At 49.6% G+C, this 20,578-nt stretch overlaps 1 protein-coding gene across 1 annotated transcript; it reads left to right on the top strand.

Annotated features, from left to right (window-relative positions):
* Positions 1-10,131: 10,131 nt before the first annotated feature.
* LOC135809851 (uncharacterized) lies at positions 10,132-19,774 on the top strand. Its single transcript, XM_065323289.1, has 2 exons — positions 10,132-10,501; positions 11,071-19,774. Exon 2 carries the CDS (start codon positions 12,822-12,824, stop codon positions 19,023-19,025), a length of 6,204 nt encoding a protein of 2,067 aa, XP_065179361.1. The 5' UTR covers positions 10,132-10,501; positions 11,071-12,821; the 3' UTR covers positions 19,026-19,774.
* The last annotated feature ends 804 nt before the right edge of the window (positions 19,775-20,578 follow it).

The following is a 20,578-nucleotide window of genomic DNA, read 5'->3' as shown; positions in this document are numbered from 1 at the left end:
TTACCTGGCAGCAAAGACAGTCCGATATCCGATCTCTGAACCACGGAGTCCAGCGTCAAAGGGAGAGGGAATGATGTAGTCTTCCACAGACACAATGTACAATTGCACATCATAACATGCACTAGGCAAGGTTTGGTCGGACGAGCTTCCCAGGCCTCACCACCACTGCCGTTTCTGTGCTGCCTTCTCGATACATACGCATGTACACTGTATATCATGTGCACATTCACATGTCTGAAGGTTTGTGGTTTTTCAATAAAAAATAAATAGAAAAACCCCGACTTGGCTCATTCACGTTATGCCTTTTGATTATGCGGATAATACAATGTACATGTGTACTTGCATCGAGTAGATTATGTTCCGATAACCACAACACTAAGCACAATGACGTGATGCTCGAAACAAAGTTTTTATTTCTTTCATCAAAATGTGAGAACGACAATGGACAAAGACCTCAACGCATGATGCTCCTAATTTGCCAAATATTTGGTCCGAAAACATCAATTTCTGACTTCCGGCGACAGTCGGAATCGAGAAGGTTGTAGGACAGTACATCTACATGATTCCATGAAGAAACCGCTGGGTCATGCTTACATGACTTGTCGACTACCCAATCATTTGCATTAGCCGTGGGAACTGAGTACATGAAAGTAAACCCGATGCGGCATCAAATCGGATTGTGATACTATATCAATTAGTGTCATCAAATGCGAAGACATCCCATAGTACCGACTCTTTAATGTGGAAGGAGCAGAGGAAATAGAACACGGTGCATGCTTGGGTCTTTGACCGCAGTGCAGTGTTTATTGCGCCCCGTGAGCGAAGCTATAGCTAAACAGTTCTGATAGGCGTTGTTTTGCAAGTGGCCCGTTTCCTGAGTGAAGAACGCCTCAAGACGTGTTCTTATCCTTCTCCATTGTCTTTTGTAGTGTTTGCCACCATATGTGGAGTACATACAGTTCTGATAGTTGAGCAGAGACAAAGAGAGAGCGAGATCGAGAGAGACGTGATGGGTTCTGTACGTGATCGCTGAGCCGGAGAATCATGCACATCAACCTCCTACTCTTCTCGAGAACCATATTCCCCTCTCTGCACGCACTTGCCAAGGCAGATTCCATTGTGCTGGCCACTATCAGACTGTCTAAAAATAGACGGCAGCTTGGCGTGAACGTCGCGTAAAAATCACGCCTCGACCGGGTAAGGTTGACGGCGTCATCATCCCACACTCAAGACCCTTAGACCACCTTTTGTCCTCGCAGACTAAACTATTTGAACTTCTCCAAATTATTCTAATGATTATATCCCGTCCAATACAGTCCCCCCGTCGATCCCCGGACCACAAATGCCGCACCATTAATTAGGCAATACCCACACTCAGATGACTAAAGAGGACCTGCTAAACTGGAAAGGCAACTGCTGTTTGTGCTGTGTTCGGGACCAGTCAGTGTTCTTGGGTCTGGCAACTTCCAAACGAATACTAGTACCGTGTTTGTGCTATCCACCTGTGATTCTAGAACCTAGATCAGTCTGGTACGTGTAGAGATAGAATTTATTGTTGCACTACAAAGAGTCCCAACAGACACTGACAGCGCCTGATTACAAGGAACCATACATGAAGTCAACAATGCCGGATGATTGTCGCTGACGACAGTCAGAAAGAAGAGCATTGCACTGATCTACTGCGGCAAAAGAAACTGAGCACAATCCATGAGCACTGCATTCTACGACCTTTACGGCCTGCAATGATTTAGAAATAGGTGAAAGGTCATAGCATCCTGGCCGCGGTGCAGGTATTCTAATTCATGTATGGTTGTGCTGGGCGAAGATGATGATTATGATTATGATTATTATTATTCTTTATTTCCACGATGGCCTATGGCCAATAAGGATTCAAATCAGTCCAGAATCATATAATCAGTCTAGCAAGAAAGGAAACCAACACATTGCAATGATGATTACAGAAGATGGCTAGAACTGGAGAATAACCAGCAGTAGACTTAGAACGTATGCAGGTACTAGCAAAAGTCCATAACCCCTCTTGGTACCAGGAATGTCACAAAATCACTATTTAAAAGCCACCCTTACGTTCTCTCTACATTGTATGTCAAAGCTACTGTGGATCTGCATGTGCAGCTTACATGTATACCTCAAACACATACCTTGTAGTTCATGATAGTCAAGGAAAATGTGCTAGTAGACTCGTCACGACCAACACAACGTTTGCTTTTTTTTCCTTTATGCATATCGTACATGTACGTGTCAGTACAGGTCTATCAGGTAAAGAGGTCTCTTTGCGACTTTCCTGTTTCAAGATAATTATGCATATGTGTAATTTGTTTTGTTTTTTTAAACTCAGATGCCCACAATTTCCATGTTTTTTTAGGAAGTACATGTATATTGCATAATAAAAATAAAATAAATTGCATCAGTCTTACGTCCCTACTACCCCCCCCCCCCCCGCCCAACCTGTCCTTTCTTCGTGCTGTGCTGTATGGAGTGTGGATAATGTCATTGTTAGCACTACATGATAGTACATGTACATGATAGCAGTAACGTGATGACTATGGTCCTCGCCAAGTCCTGAGTGGAAGAGCGTCAAGTGAGACAATCCACCATAACAATAGGACAATTACCAAGCTAAACGGTCGTTTGCCATGATTGCAGCAAGCAGACCCTAGCCACCGCCTCTCGGATTCCTATTGGATTTGTGTAGATGTAGTCCGGGATTGGCACGACACTTCAGTTCAGGGTTTACGTTTAACACACTCAAATAATATTAGAAGATGTAGTGAGTTGTTGTCTCTCCTAAAACATCGAACAACACTCTACAGCTGCATGGATACATGTTACGGCACTTTTCCTGGGGACATGCTAGAGCGACATGAACTCTGCAGTCGTGCCTAATCCGGCAGCTATCTTTGCACACCGCTGCTCATCGCTGCATTCCTACGGACGGGAGTGAATGCGGAATGAGAATGCCGCGCACTGATTCTCCCGACAATCATTACTATTACATGACGGTATAATTAGAGTTCTGATTGTGGTATTGAAGTCGTTGTCTTTGTCTTCTCCTTGTTCGCTTTGTTTACAATCCTCTAGAGGTATGTCCTGGTGTTGTCTTGGTCGACAACAGCATGCAGAGTAGGCCCCGGAGTAGGGGAACGTCGACCTGCGTGACCTGTGTGATAGAGCGGCACGTCTATTAGATCTTGAAAGCTTCCCTTCCCCTGTACATGTATAATGGACTACAGTCTACAGATGTCCACGGGTAGCGCCTCGGGCAATTGTGTGTGATTTGACAGTCAGACTGACGGTACAGCTGAATATCGAATATCATCTCTCAATCTATCGAATGTCATCACACTTTGATCTGGTCACCTGGTGCTGTTTTGGGTACGAATTACCAGGCTTGGAATGCACACTCTCGTGGGCTGCATTGCACCAACTTCGATACTATACATTGTACATACATGTAGGCTGGGAAATATGGGAAATAATTATGAAAATAAGTAATTGGACAGCTATGTTCGCGAATCTAGAAATACAAAATTTAATGCATTATTGTGGGCAGTGCCCGTGATCGCAATGATAATAATTATTATGACATTGTCACTAACCACAGTTTGGAAGCTTCCGGGAAGCTCTCTCTCTCTCTCTCTCTCTCTCTCTGCCTTTAAACCGTCACAGTTCTGGTTAGGTACTGGATTTGGTAAGGGGTGTCTCGAAGGATCGAAGGGCAGCTGGCTCTTCGAAAGTTACCGTAATTCCGCGCATATAAGCCCATGGGCTTATATAAGTTATACATGTATGTGAAACAATGCAGTTTGGGGATAAAATCCAGTAAAACATGTTCGTATTTTAGCCTATGGGCCAATATTCGAATTTTGAAGGTTCACGAAAAAGTACAAGTCCGTGCTCATAGTGGGTGTACCATGCTCTACTGGTAAACTGCACTGACCTGCTGTACCATGGTAGGAAGAGTCAGTATTGTGAACAATTCTACTTGACATGCGAGTTGCATTTGTGTCTGTTTATAAGCCCATGGGCTTATAAACGGAGGTGGGCTTATATCCGGATATAGGCCCATGGGCTTATATGCGCGGAATTACGGTAGAAACTTTCACACTGTGGTTAATGATAGGATGACGGAATACCTAATCGCTGTGATTATATTAAAAACCAGGCGGAATATCACGTCCACGTGCTGGTGATAACCCATTGTCACTGGTGAAGAACCTGCCTCTTCGTGCACAGCAGGCCCGATTTACATTCGTGCTCCGATACTGTTGGGTGTCCAGTTTTAAACCAAGAATACCTACTACTGAACTAGTAACTACAGTAACACCTGATGTAAGCGACCTCTGGGTTTAGCGACCACCTGCTCTTAACGACCATTTTTCCATGCACCGACAGTTCTACACAGACACTGTGCGACCTGGTTCTAAAGACCACCTGTACATGTAACTCAAACTGAGAGAGCGAAGTTTGAACTACGAGTACGACATAGTCTTGTATGTCCACGAATTATCCAGTGTATATGGTATGTCAAGGCTACCATCACTGGGCACGTTTACGCATCGCACAATGCCAATGCCCAATGCCCGGGCAATGGTGGTAACTGGTGTACACTCGCGCTCTCGTGTAGTACATGTACAATCATGCAAGTACATACTTCAATACTAGTAATCATTGTACATGACTATTGTACATCTGTGTAGTTGACGGGGATCCGGGAGTCTGAATCCTGCGCTGCACGTAACCGTCGTTGTATCGTTGACAACAGCCACTCGTCGCAAATCATAGCTACATTCCCAGGAGACGCGCTGGTACATGGTGCTCCCCTTTGCGAATGACAATGTGACATTTCCCTGGCAGTACAACGGCAGTATGCTGGCAACAGATATTTTGAGCTTGCTCAACAGAATGATAATCGTGAAAAGCGGGTAGATGAAACAATATACCGTAAGCACAAGATGCCAAATAGACCGTACCACGAGTCTAGTAATTGCTTGTGACATTTTATATGAACGGTGTTGCCTTGATCAGCATTAGGACACTATGCCACTTTGCCACCATACACTGTGGTGTGCCTTTTGCAGTTTCTACTTCAGGTGCTTTAACGTTGTAGATGCTGCACTTTGTGCAAACGAATGCATGTGCAGCGTGAAACGAATGCGTCATTGCAGCGCTATCTGTTCTGTGTTTGCAGCAGGGAAGATGACTACAGACAGTAAAGTGTACTTGGTTTGTCTTTCAATCCTGGACTGTTGACTGGAACAGCCCTTTCCAAGTACATGTACACCAATTCCAAAAGAATAAGAGGGCGCATTGGCGTTGCAAAGGGCACACATTCAGCCAATCTGGTTTCCGGTGAGGGTGTTCGTCCATTAGCCCCATCCACAATGCCATGTAGGAGTCAGCAACGGTAAACGTAGCCCATACTAAACCATAAGGGCAGGATGTGTTACTGTTAGTGGTCTAGTGTGTCGATCGGCGTGGTACAGTCTGGATTGTGCTCATCTCCACTCCCTCCTTAACGTTGCCTCTCCAACTGGAGTGATTTGCCCAATCTCAGATGGGTACCCTAGGGGTGGGCATTACCTCAACTGAGCATCTTGCTCCGAACTAGGGGGCGGATATAATCTGAACTGGGAATACAAACCCTAACTGGGGGGGGGGGGGGGGCATCGTCTGAACTGGGAATTCTACTCTTAATTTGGGGTGGACCTCATCTCAACGGGGAATACAACCCCTCACAATGAAGCTCATGTTTGAAGGACAATCCTCTCACACCTTTGCAAACTACACACTCCGCACACGAGTACAGAATGCTTTTGTAACACATCACACGCACCCTCTACGCTTCCAGATGAACGGTGCGAGGGGTGTGCCTTCTCTCCAGCCTTGGGCATTTCCTTGCGTAAGGCATGGTTTACTGGGTCCTAACGGTGGGCGACACCATTACACTGCATGGTGAGCACAGCGGAGTACGCTAATATGGACATACTGTAATACTGATCTGAAAATATCACAGAAGACATCACTGCACAGCCAGCTCGGCCTTGCTAGTTTACCCCACACGTTTTGACAGTCACGTTTGTAAAAAACGAACCACGCGGCAGCATAGCTTTTTTTTCCATCATGCTTCTGTCATCCCAACCTTGTTATCATCAACCTAGTACCTGGGCCAGAGACTTGCTACCGACAGCAACGATAATTATTCTTATACAAGTACATGTGTGACATACATGTAGGTCGATCATGAGCTTGAGGTGTAGATCTACAAGCCGCCAAACCTCCTAACTATCGGAGCACCTATTCCCGACGTGGCACACCATCACTCAGCATAGGACAGGCTAGCTACATGCACATGTACGTGTACCTGACCGCAAAGGTCATGCCACATTGTTTAGTCACAGGTGTACTCCTACCATTGGAAATTTCTGGTACAGACAGCCAGCCTCACTTGGCAGAGAAAGACGGAACGTGACATGACCATCGTCGACCCCAAACCCGAATACGATCATCAAACTGCAAATTCAAGCGTAGATGTACAGCTGAAGTGGTGACTTCAGGAGCAGACAACTTCTTAAAGGGGAAGTCCGGTGAAAAATTTAAATTTCAGGGTTGATAGAGTTTCGGGCGCTGAGTCGAATGGTGTTGGTCCCACGTGTCTCCGACAAAGCGTTCTCGAGATATTTCCGTTTGAAAAACTGAGTTTCGGGGCTGCGCCATGACGTCATGCGGCCGCGCCACACCCTCTGCAACGTCATAGCGTGCAGCTAGGTCAAAAGGAGTGCGTGAAAGCAATAGTGTCAGTGCTATTTCAAATGATTTGGCGACTGATATTAGTTGGTGCAAGCGACCCCGAAGACCTGTAACTCCTTGTGAGAGTGAGGATGCAGCCATGGCTGACCTTCATGAGTTCGGTCTGGGGCTGAGAACCTCGGTATTCAGCTGAAGAAATGGCCGCGCGGGCCGGTCAAGAGTGAGCGCTACTGAGTTTCCCTCTGATGAAGAAGCAGCAGCTATTGCAGACGAGGCTGATATTATTATCAGATCGCTGGAGAGCAGGGTCGCCAAAATGGAGAAGAGTGATGCGAGTGCTCTAAATGTTGTTCCATACCGATTCGCGTAGACTCCAGTACTGGCAGTAGCCTGCCACATGCCATGGTGATGTTTTGGTGCGAACTTGGAATATTTCGGACTACTCAATTGGAGAACAGTGCAGGCTCTTTGAACCACGGGCACGACTCTTCGCTCGCAACGCTATGGAATCTGAAAGTTCTAGGTCCGGGAGCTGTTCGCTGTTTTGTCACTTGTCACGGTTGTGCACTCATCGCTGTAGCATAAAATAATGAGGCGGGAGCGGAAAACTAAAAGTAATTTTCTTTCTCAAAGCACAATCACCGGCACCGGCAAGGAGAAACGCACGTTCTCTGACTACATGACTGTACAATACGACTGATACGAGTGTAGTACATGACAAGTCCGTGTGTTGACTAGTTTTCTGAGTCTTGTGTCAGTGACTCACTCGAGTCTTGTTGTAGATACTACCCCAGCACGGCAGTGCGGGAGTAGTTCCGTCTGTGATGAGTTTGTTGACTTTACTACAGCAAGATAACACACTGCACGCACTGCAATCTCTGCATGCACGCAGCGCACAGCGGGTAGAGGCTGACGGAAAAAGTCCAAATCGGAAACGGCTAAAATACGGTATAACCTCGAGGTTTACCGAGCTGAAAATCACAGAGTACGTAGTGTTTGTAACACTGAATCGAATGGTCTTGCTCCGAAGAAGCTGTGACAAACGGTTCCCCAATCGAACGCGCTCCGAATATGGCCATTTTTGTACACAACTAGATGGTGTGGCTACCTGGCTGCACGCTGTGACGTCATCACCTGGATCTGGGTGATGCGCGCTCAAATTCGCACATGTTCGATTGGGCGTATCTGACGAACCATAAGCCGCAGCCTCCTCGGACAAAGACCATTCGACTCAGCGACCCGAACTCTACGGACTGTGAAATTTAAATTTTTCACCGGACTTCCCCTTTAAACTGCAAAGATATGCGTGTACCCGCACACTTTCGCACGCACCTCTGAGCTTCGGATCATAGGTCTCCGAGCAGATCCTAGACTCAGGACGATCGCGCCTCAGCTACATTGTGTATCAGTATCGCCTTCCTATGCACACTGCACAATCTATGACTGTGCCACGACTCCCAGGCCAGGGTGTGATGAGTACAGTAAGCTAGTTAGTTAGTTAGTTACACGTTCACTGCTTGCTGACACCGAGTCGGGGCGTCCTGCTCGAGGTTGACCTCACAAACACTTAGGGCTACATTGTCACTGCACTCTTACCATGCACGAGCATTGGTATTGGCACTACACTGACTGCAAATAGCTGGATGTCGCACACTACCCGTGGCTGGTATGCTTGCGATGCACAAAAATTAGTAGTACTCCGGAACACTCCGTGACTCGTGCGGCTAGCCAACGAAGACAGTGACCCCGAAGACCACGTAGCAGCCGGTCTAGTCTGGAAGTCCATGCCGTCCAAAACGAGACACCGTACTGTGTCTTCACGTCGTGCAGAAAACGAGTCCGACTCTCAGAGTCGGAGTGCGCAGAGGAGAGGTCACGTCAACTGTGTCGTGCACTGTGTGGTGCTTGAAGTCAACCCAAACCAACAGCACTAGTAGACGGTATAGTGGAAGTGACAGCCTCATCTTCTGCTTCACGTAACAGTAGTTAGCATCATCCGTTACTGAACGACACAGTGTATCATGCTGACATTGTAAGCTGAAGAATGGAAATGGTCTCGTACACACGGATCATTCCTGGATCATCCCCGCCCCATCATCGATTCTTCACAGTCCAGTGCTCCATGGAAACGTGGCTCTGACTGAGATTGCCCATACCCATCTCCTACATTCGCAACATTTTTCCACTTCTTTTGCACAGCTCGCATCCAGTTGCACCTGCCCTGGAGGTGGGAGAGTGAGAGGGACGTGACATTGGCCAGTTTCAGGTCACGCATAAGCATGGGAAATGTCACCGCAGACACGGGGTTATAAAGGCCAGCAGAGTTCTAGGGTATCTTAGCATACTCAGGCAGGTTGGACCGAGGCTGTACGGATATCAGGTCATAACCTGGCTCGCCAGCTGGGCCGTCGTTTCGCAGAGCAGGCATGGGCTTACCCCGTACCGTCACACTACAAGTACAAGAAGTTTACGTCTAAAGTCGGCCAGGCAGCCAGTTAAAATTCAAGTGCTTGATATTCGCAACGTGAAGGGTCTCTACAGTTGGCACGAGTGCTCGCTTTTCACTGGCCGTGCCATCTCAATACGGTTCAATTGGGTCGTCGAAAGCCTTTGCAAATCCGAAGCACTCAAACGACTGTAGACAATGAGGATGGACAAAGTCGGTGATTGTAATGCTAAGTACTAGCAACACTTCCGCCAGGCCTGATGACTGATATACAAATAGTCACGTACGTCTACTACCAACCAGTACTGCAGTGGCAGGCCAGTATGCTGTATAGACATACCTCCCCTCTCTTCTCTCTTCCCTTGTCCTTCCACCGTATCGAAAGACCTGTCCAGTACCGGTGGAAATAATTCCACGATGCGTCCGTGATTCCCATACCACCGCGTACCGCAGCCCAGCAGCGTCTGCTGCTCAACATGCACCGCTGTATCGGTGACCATGGGAAACCGGAGGCTCGAGGACAGATGCATGTACTGGGAGTGGGAGTGAGAAGAGTCTACGTCTACATAGCGCCAACCTTGCATCAGTGATGCACAGTATTCTAGTACATGTACTCGCCACGTCTTTGGCACTGACGTGACAGGGCCTAGGGATGCTGCCACCACATATCCGAGACAAACATGATCCCCTGAAGCCTGGTCACATTCATTTCCGCAGAGCCGTACTGAATCCTCCCACCGCACTGACGATCAGATCCCTACATGGCACACATGTACCCCGATCATACACTACCACTGCCACTGGCTCCCATGATACGGAGAGTGCAAGCATGATCACGTGTGCACGTGTGGTGGTCTGGAGCGGTACGTCTGGAGTTCAGTAGCCGACCTGTGCCCAGTAGCAGCAGTTCAATGAGGATTGACAGTGCATATGAGACTTGAGAGGTTGATGTACAGTAGGTCTACGTTGAGTACAGTAGATATGTAGGGGCATAGCATGCAGCTTGCTGCAAACTGGATACTCCACCAAATCAGTGACTTCTTTGATGAGAAAGTCACGTTCTCTCGTCCACAAACAGCCATATAAACGGCCGTCCGGGCTAGGACTGCAAACTAATCTTCGTCCATTCTCCCAAACCTCACTTCTCAGTCGCTCTTACCTTCAGTGTTGTCTCCCCTCCCAAGCGTCCTGAACAGTTTCGACCAGCTTTCCGGTTTGCCGAACCGTCTTTGCAGTGTGATCACCTCTCGTGGGAAGTCTTCATCTCACCGCTTCGAAACAAGTCTCGTAAGTTGGCAGTACCCAGTATCGGGGTAGAGTGTGTGACGCTGTGCAATTGAGCGATACAATGGCCGCTAGGTGGGGTAATGTGTCAGCATGTGTGATGATATTCTTGAGATAACCTGCTCCCAAACGCCACCTAGGACTGTCAGGTTTCGACTGTGGAATAGCGTGGGGCGTGCACTACGGGAGGAAGTGTAGATTTGTTTAGAACTTCGCCTTTCCTGAGATCACTAATCATGTTTTGTTTATGGCTGGATCGTGCGTGGCTGAAGTTCAGTCCGTGGAATTTGCATGGGCCAAGGTGTGAAACATGATCTGCACCTCACACAATTAACAGGTGTTGGCTAGTGCCGTTCTGAAAGACATCAGGTTTTCACACCTCATCATGCAAATATCCTACTTCTTGAATTCCGTAATTGCATCCTTCAAGTTTCAGCCCAATTTATCAATGCATTAAAATTTTATGCATTATTGTAATGAGGGCGAAAACATGGTGATTCCCTTTTTGTTCAGAACTTGATCACATTGTTCAATAAGGTTTGTTTGCTATCATTCTTCTATCACTTCTGCAGGATTTGCTACATTCAGCTACGTGACCAAGTGAAACCATCAACAAGAACGATGTCTCCACTGCCGATTCTTAGCATAGCAAACTTCATCTTGGTGTTGCCAATGATGGTGCAAGTTGAGGCCAACCCACTGTCACGTCCGCAAGAACTTCAGCGTATAGGCAACGAGTTTGGCCGACCGGCACATGATGTTGGACGATTCAATGACAGGTTTCCCGGCAGAATTGTCGACAATGTGGATGGAGATCGATTAAACTTAGTCGATGTGTTCCGAACTCCGTCACCCGAAGATACTCAAGCAACGCCGCCGCCATCCACAACTCCAGAGAATAGCCATGAGAAATCTCTACTGGACAGTGAAGAAGAAGGCAGCTTGATCCCGTGCCAAACGAGAAACAAGACCATTGTCATTGAGAAGAAAGGCTGCACATCGGTGAAGGTTGACGTCAAAGTCTGCAGCGGCATGTGTGTCACGGATGTGAACTCACAGAAGCGATTCCCATACTTCAGCCCAGTCTGTCGCAACTGCCAGCCGGAGAGGGCGTCGATACAGTACGTCGAGGTGCATCAAGTATGCATCAGTGGCAAGAACGGCAAGAAATCCCGCGTGTTCAAGTACAAGCTTCCCAGCGCACAGCGCTGCAAATGCCAAATGTGTTTCAGCGACTATGCGCTCAAATTCCCCGCCATGAAAGTCCGTATGCCTTTAGGAACCTACCCAACAGATGCCGCCAACTAGAATTGAAGACAACACACTCCTTCTGACTGCCCCGATTCGCCTGCATGTTCCACAAAGCATTGACAAACTTTGCCTTGAATGGTCTCAGCTTTTGGACTGGATTCTCTTTGCATTTTCCTGATGCCTTGATTGAGAGTAAGCAAAATTCTTTGATGTTGACCAGAACTGTTGGATACTTCTCCATTATTTTTTTATATAATAATATGACTCGATTATCGTTTTCATTCCGGAAGACGAATTGAATTGACTTTAAACATGACATTCTTTGAAGCGGATTGTTGGTTACCTGGAGTGATCGTAATGGTATGATTGTAATTTTTAGACTCGTACGGAGAGCCAGGGATTAATTTATAGTAAAGAAAAGGACCAATGAACTACTGTTCAGACGGTAGTACGTAATATTTCTCTGGCATGGCATCACTAAGACTAGAAGTAATGGTTCCTTTTATTATTGATAGCTGGAGCAGTCCTTTCTCTGTCTTGTGCCAATACTGCAATAGTGATTCATGTATCAAGGCCTGAGCTACACTGTAGGCTGTAGTCTTCCCTGTCTCTCTTGTGGTTTTCTATTCATGAGGGCGATCTACAAAGTGGCGTCATAACTATTTCCAACTGGCCGTTCATGTATTACATGCATATACTTCTTAGCTGTGTGTTGTTGCTTGTTGCTGTGCATGGTCATACATTTGTATTGCATAGTATCATGGCTAGCTTTCGTGCCGTACAACAGCGCGTGTGCGGTGGCTACGCCTCTGCTGTTTTGCCAGCTGACAGTGCTGCATAAATTACTTCATCTTTGCCTTTTGTCTTCGGTTCTGTACCGACATGGAATGTTTTCGGTTTTAGTAGTTCCTTGGTTCGCGTTGTGTAGCTAGCTAGGCTGCTCTTTCAGGTGTAATTGTATTTGGAGTGAAAAGATAAGATAACGTGTTCCTTCGTGTGAACATTCTGGTAGCAGAGGATGGTTATCGCCTGAGTGAGCAGTTCAGTTTCGGAAATTTAAATTATTTAGATCATGTCGTCGCCGGAGCCTGAGAGTGAGAGCACAATCAGGGCTAGCAGTCAGAGAACTGAGCTCTTTTTAGGTGCCATGGCAGAGAGGGCAGGCGACGTGATCGAGGAGGACGAGGAAGTCGAAGAGGACGAACATGGTCAAAGTGACCAGCGATCGAATGAACTGATGTTCGTGAAAATGAAAGCTGAAAAAGCGAATCGCAAGAGAAAGTTCACCAGGTGTCGCAGAGCCGTGATCGTGGCCTTGCGTGACGGAGTTGAAGAGGAAGCTGCGAGGTCGTTGTTTGGCGAATTAGAAATGATCGAGGATGCCCTGAACGGTGTGTTCATGGACGTACTCGAGTGGGCTGGCGGCATGAACGATGCGCTCGCAGTGGCTAAAGTGACCGATGAGATGGAGGAAGCGGAGAAAGAGATGAAGGAGGTCACAAGGCTGTATCAGGAGTTCCTAGAACACCAGCCAGCGTGGACGGCTGCACGGAACAGCCACCCAGACAGGCCAGCGTATCATCAGTATGCCCAGGCACCAGTGGAAGAGCCAGGAAGTCCACTGAGCGTGATATCGCTGGGCAGAAGTGAAGGCTCCCAGGATCGGGATGAGCCTGGTGATGGCGTGGCGCTGGTTCAGGAGAACCAGGCAAGAGTAGAAGACAGTGATGAAGTGGTTGTGACCACAAGTGTCTCCGGCAGTAGTAACAGAGAGGCAGAGCTTGGGGCTAGAACAAGGCCACCAATGGAAGCTGGGAGTAGGAGGTCAGAGCGTGAAAGAAGCCCTGCCTTGCCTGTACTACAGCCTGCTGTGCCAACACGGAGTGCTGTATGTGTGTCCAGTGCATATACTAGAGTGAGTGAGACCAAGGCCCCTCAACTTCAAGTCGCGAAGAGTCCAGGCCAGCAGGGCAGTAGTACTCAGGCTCCTGTGTCAGGACTACACCCTACATCATCTCTGCCATATCAGTCCGCCAACTATCTGTACACCCAGGCCAGTGGGCCGCCACAGGTAGCCTCAAGTCATCAGGCCATGGGCATTGGTGCCTTTTCAGCATTGCCAGGAGCAGGTGTGTCCGCCAGCCACCAGCGTGCTGTGTCTCAGCCTCCACCTGTCAAGCAGCCATCAGATGAAATTTTCAAGCAACTGAAGGCTATACAGATCCCAGTCTTCGGCGGCGATAAGCAGGCGTATGCCTCATGGAAGGCTGCTTTCATGGCGTGTGTTGGTAGCTCGTCTGCAAGGGCAGACTTGAAACTGCTGCACCTCCGGCAGTATTTGAGTGGAGATGCCTTGGCTTCCATCGAGAGCTTGGGATACACCCCGTCTGCGTATGAGGCCGCAATGAGGCGGTTAGACCGCAAGTTTGGAGGCGACCAACGACAGCTGTCGCTGCAGTACGAGCAAGTCGAGGCCTGCCCAATCATTCGTTCCGGCCGAGCAGGAGATCTCCAGAAGTTTGCAGATCTCCTCGACGTACTCGTGGTCAACCTCCTCGACTCCGGAAAAGGCAATGAGCTGGGTGATGGGCTGTTGTACCGGAAGCTCCTGGCCAAGTTGCCGGCTGGGATGTTAACCCAATTCAATCGATGGTGTCATCAGAAGCCCTGCCAGCCAGGAATTCAAGCACTACTGGAGTGGGTGACGTTGGAAGCGGAGTTTGCCGTTGGAGCGTCCGAAGCACTAGATGGAGTTGGTGCGAAGGACAAGCCTCCGGCACCCCGAAATGCTCCTCAACGATCCTACTTCGGGGGAAAGGCTTCGCAGAATGCAGGGTGGTCAAGGCCTGCGGGCTCAGCGGCTGGACGATCTTCATGTCGGCAATGTGGCGGACCTCACGGTGTCTGGCAGTGTAAAGCATTTCAGCAGCTTTCCGTCGCCAATCGCTGGAGACAGGCTAAACAGCATGGTCTGTGCTACCGCTGCCTTGGAGGCGATCACCAAGGTCACCACTGTCCACGAACCAGACCCTGCTCAGTGAGCGGCTGCAACAACAATCACCACTACTTGCTACACCGGGACTTGCTACACGAGGACAGCAGGAACCCCGATGCCGCACAGTCAAACAAGAAAAAATCGGGGAACACGGCAGCTGGAGGAATGACGGCGGACAAGTCCCAACTCAGTCCTGCCGAACAATTCTGCAACTATGGAGACAATGGTTCAGGTCAGGAGACAGGGGACCAGGTATTGCCTCCCGCCATCGACTGTTTAGTAACGCCGCCATACGCCGGTAAAGACCAAGAGCAGCGCACCCCACAGTCGTTCACCGAGGGGGAGACGGAGTCCACGAAGAGTGATTCCACCATGATGGTCCAAGGCCCGGGCAAGATAGCTCTGCGAACGGTCTCAGTCGTCTTGGAGAACGGCCACAAGTCAGTGCAAGTGAATGCGTTGCTGGACGACGGTAGCACAACGAGCTACCTCAACGGCAGCATTGCCAACCAGCTCGGCGTCAGCGGGGAGCTGAGGACATTCACGGTCCACACCTTGAATGGCAAGCAGACCTCATTCACAACCAGACCAGTAAGCTTCACCATTGGCAGCATGGATGGCAGTGTTCGGCAATCTATGACGGCGCTGACGGCTGATTCGGTCACCGGGAATCTTCGTCCGGTAGAGTGGGTCAAGGAAGCAGTCAAGTATCCTCATCTGAGAGAGATTCCGTTCGCAAGACTGGCGGAGCCCGCCAGGGTCGATCTGCTGATTGGGAGCGACTATGCTGAGCTGCTTGTGTCACAGCAGGAAGTGGTCGGCCCGCCTGGTCAACCAGTGGCGCGTCATACTCCACTGGGTTGGACCTGTGTTGGCAGAGTGACGGGAACCCACTCGAGTCAAAGGACGTTCCACAGCCAAGCGTTTCAGAGTGAGGAGAGAGCAACACCAACCGGCTTAGAGACCGCGCTACAGCAGTTCTGGCAAATTGACAGCTGCGGCACGGAGGAGAGCTTCAGTGAGCCCGGCCCGCGCTCGCTGGAGGAAGAGACAGCCCTAGACATCGTCAAACACTCGCTGAAGAAGGTGGACGGTCGGTACCAGGTGTCTCTGCCGTGGAACAATCGCAAGAGAGAATTATGCAACAACTTGGGTGCGGCTACGAAACGTCTAGGCCACACCGAGCGCAAGCTCCTGAAAGACCCATTCGTTGCCCAGGCTTATGGCCAAGTCTTCCAGGCCTACCAGAGGAACGGCTATATCCGTGAGCTCGCGAAGGAAGAGCTAGGTCAAGAGGTATGCTGGTACTTATCCCACTTTCCCATCGTCCGACCGCAGAAGACGACAACCAAGGTGCGGATCGTCTTTGACGCTGCAGCATCCTGTCATGGCCTCAGCCTCAACGACGCCATCTACCCTGGTCCGAAGCTCCAACGTGAGTTGTTCGATGTGTTGACCAGGTTTCGGCAAAAGCCTATAGCAGTGGGCTGTGACGTGACCGAAATGTATTTGCAGGTGTCGGTTGCGCCAGCAGACAGGAAGTACCTCAGATTCGTGTGGCGGGACCTGGATCCAGCCAAGCCTTTACGGCACTTTGAGTTCAACCGCCTGGTCTTTGGCGTCAATGCTGCACCATTCATCGCCCAGTATGTTGCTCAGCAGACAGCCCGGGAACATTTGGCGTCTCATCCCCTGGCAGCAGAAGCTATCCTCGCGTCCACCTACATGGATGACACGATGGACAGCACCAAAGATGTCGAACAAGGTCAGATTCTTCATCGGGAGCTAATGGATCTGTGGGGTGAGGCCAAGATGACGCCGCGCAAGTGGGTGTCCAACTCGCCCGAGCTCCTGAGGGTAATTCCAGCCGAGGCTCGCGCTACCCAGCTGGACTTATCCCAAGGAGAGCTACCATCCGTGAAGACGCTAGGAGTGTCATGGGACGGTCAGGCAGACTGCTTCTTCTTCAGCGTTCAACCGCCAGACCTCACCAACCAACGCATCACCAAGCGATTCCTCCTAGCAAAAGTCGCGTCCGTATTCGACCCGTTGGGGTTTCTGGCACCGTTCGTGACCCAAGCCAAGATCCTCATGCAAGAGAGTTGGGTAGCTGGTATTGACTGGGATGAACCGGTTCCAGATGGCATCGACACCAGCGCTCGCCAGTGGTTCAATGACCTGGCGAAGCTCAGTTTAGTTCGAGTACCAAGATGTCTCATCCCGGACGTGGCCAGTGGAGTGACGCTGCATGTTTTCTGTGATGCGTCGAGTGTGGCGTATGGTGCCGTGGTCTACAGCTCCACCGTGCAGTGTGGCTCTGAGGGAAACGTTCGTCTCGCTGGAGCCAAGAGCAGAGTGGCGCCGACAAGAACACAAAGTATCCCCCGGCTGGAATTGCTGGCGGCTGTGCTTGGCCTTCAGCTGGCCCGGAAGTTCAGTCAGATCATGACCATTGCCATGTCAGAGGTGATTTTCTGGAGCGACAGTGCAACTGTGCTGCTCTGGATTCGCAGCTACAGCCGACGTTTCAAACCGTTTGTGGCGAATCGCATCAGCCACATCCAGACTGTTACGTCGCCCAGTCAATGGCGGTACGTTCCCTCCAGCGACAACCCAGCTGACTTGGCGTCACGGGGAGCTGGGGTAGAGCAACTGGTTGCAACTGAGCTGTGGTGGCAAGGACCGGCCTTCCTGCAGAAAGAAGAATCTGAATGGCCAGCCAAGATCGTGGGTGGCCAAGACCCAGCTGCTCGAGCGGAAGCTCGCAAGGCTGCACAGCCCGAGGTGATGTCATTTATGTCCGAGAAAGTACCCAGCTTGTGCTCTCGGCGCTTCTCAGACTGGACGCGCGTAGTCAGAGTACGGGCTTGGGCAATTCGCTTCATCACCAACTGCCGTGGAGGTGAGGAGTTGAGCGGAGAGCTAACCGGCGAGGAGATGGACGCTGCCAGCCTTTCCATCATCAAAGAGGCACAGCACGAGGCATTCGCGGAGGATCTGAAGCTAGTGAAGAATGGTCAACCACTTCCGCTGAAGTCACGTTTGGCGAGGTTATCGCCTCGACTGGACGACGACGGACTATTGCGCTGCGATGGTCGCACCAAGCTGGCTGACTGGTTGCCGTTTGATGTGCGCTTCCCGATTCTTCTCCCCCGGAAACATCCGACCACCCGGCTTATTGTCAAAGATTGCCATGAGCAACGTCATCATGGCGGGACGAATGAAACGTTGGCAGCTCTCTCTGATCACTATCTTGTCGAAGCAGCACGGGAGGAGATCCGTGACTGGGAGAAAGACTGCATGGTGTGTCGACGACTAAAAGCCCGTGCGGGAGAGCAAATCATGGCCCCGTTGCCAGCAAAGCGATTGTGTGAGCCACTGAGAGCCTTCAGCAGGGTAGCCGTTGACTACGGAGGGCCGTTCGAAACTATGCAGGGGAGAGGAAAGACTCGCCACAAACGCTATCTGTGCCTCTTCACGTGTTTGCTGACTCGTGCGGTCCATTTGGAGATGGCGTACGCATTGGATGCAAATTCTTTCCTGAACGCCTTTAACCGGATGGCCAACCGACGAGGTTGTCCAATGGAGGTTCTGTCGGACAATGGAGGCAACTTCGTGAATGCCGACCGCCAGCTACGTGAGCTTGTTGGCCAACTGAACAATACCACCGTCCGGAAAGCCATGGCCTGCAGACGCGTGAAATGGAGTTTCAACCCGCCATTAGCTCCTCATTTCGGGGGAGTTCACGAGGCAATGATTCGAGCCGCCAAACGAGCTCTACACGCCATCCTTGGAGACGCATCTGTGACGGACGAGGAGTTGGTCACCGCTCTCAGCGGAGCAGAGTCCCTCGTCAACTCCAGGCCCATCACCTACCAATCGGCTAGTCCGAAGGATCCAGGGCCGCTAACTCCGAACCATTTCCTTCATGGCATGGCCGAGGGCCAGCTGGTTATTGCAACAACGGACGAGAAGGGGTGTCAACTGCAGAGACGTTGGAGATATGTTCAAATGCTCATCGACCATTTCTGGCATCGCTGGCTGAAAGAGTTTGTCCCACGGTTGAATCAGCGGATGAAGTGGCGACACCAGCGACGCGATCTGGCCGTTGACGACGTTGTCCTGGTGATGGATTCAAGCTCCCCGCGTGGGCGTTGGCCGCTCGGCAGAGTCACGGAAGTTTTCCCTGGTCCGGACGGTCATGTGCGTGTGGTGGCCATGCAAGTGGGCGGGAAGACTCTGAAGAGATCCATCACTCGAGTCTGTCCACTGGAATGTTAGACGGCTCTCCCTACATGCCAGAATGGAGGTACTGCTCAGTGACGACCCCCATTAATGATTCATGCATTGTTTTTGTTTTTTTGTAGCTTCCTACCACTGAACTTGCCCTTTCGATTCACTTTTCTCTTAGCTTGGTACTGGTAGTTGTAAGGATAGGCATCATGCAACATCTGGGTGCATATTGCGAGGGGGAGGATGTTCAGACGGTAGTACGTAATATTTCTCTGGCATGGCATCACTAAGACTAGAAGTAATGGTTCCTTTTATTATTGATAGCTGGAGCAGTCCTTTCTCTGTCTTGTGCCAATACTGCAATAGTGATTCATGTATCAAGGCCTGAGCTACACTGTAGGCTGTAGTCTTCCCTGTCTCTCTTGTGGTTTTCTATTCATGAGGGCGATCTACAAAGTGGCGTCATAACTATTTCCAACTGGCCGTTCATGTATTACATGCATATACTTCTTAGCTGTGTGTTGTTGCTTGTTGCTGTGCATGGTCATACATTTGTATTGCATAGTATCATGGCTAGCTTTCGTGCCGTACAACAGCGCGTGTGCGGTGGCTACGCCTCTGCTGTTTTGCCAGCTGACAGTGCTGCATAAATTACTTCATCTTTGCCTTTTGTCTTCGGTTCTGTACCGACATGGAATGTTTTCGGTTTTAGTAGTTCCTTGGTTCGCGTTGTGTAGCTAGCTAGGCTGCTCTTTCAGGTGTAATTGTATTTGGAGTGAAAAGATAAGATAACGTGTTCCTTCGTGTGAACAACTACAATGTTGCAATGTTATCGCATGAGCTGATTAACTGATGGTGTGAGTGGATATTATAGCGTAACTTGTAGTTCCTTGGTCCTTTTCTTTACTATAAATTGTAATTTGTAGTTGGGGATATCATTTTTTGCATGAGATCTTTGGCTTTGGAACAATGCCGAGGGAAACAGGTAGGTTGGTAGATTCTGGGGGTGTAAGGTGACAGTAAAGTCCCACTGTTATCCGACATAAGGGGAATCGTGCAGTACATCTACCCAGCCATCAGGCCACAAGGAATATCAGGATCTGTTCAGAGACTCCGGACTAGGCCTCTGCGATTTGATGATGGGATCTGAGCTAGAGCAACTCTGCAGGAGAGAAGTAGGTGGTAACGTTACATTGTAAGGTTAGGGTAGATAGCTCCAGTCCAATCAGTGATGACAACATGCCTATGTAGGAGTCACAACGATTTGAAGCCAGGATTGTTTTTGACGCAAATGCATACTCCAGAGACACACATCACAGTACATCCCCTCTTGCAGCATTCCAGGACCGCAGGTTGCTTCCCAACGAATATACGCATACGGCTCATCCGCCATCTGGTGATGACGCTTTCCTGGGATGGACAATGAAGATAATGAACTTCTAATGGTAGCATCGAGGTGGGTCTGATTGTTCAAAAGATCACCGATACACCTTCTGGTCAATTTACCAGGACTGTCTGATGAGCGACCATGATACGGCTTGGCATACGAATTCGAAAAACAAACCTTATACACTGTAGCATGCGTTCACACGTTTCACGTG

The sequence above is a fragment of the Sycon ciliatum genome, chromosome 2, assembly GCF_964019385.1.
Source record: "Sycon ciliatum chromosome 2, ocSycCili1.1, whole genome shotgun sequence".
In the NCBI taxonomy this organism is placed as follows: domain Eukaryota; kingdom Metazoa; phylum Porifera; class Calcarea; order Leucosolenida; family Sycettidae; genus Sycon; species Sycon ciliatum.
This window is presented reverse-complemented; position numbering and strand designations above follow the sequence as displayed.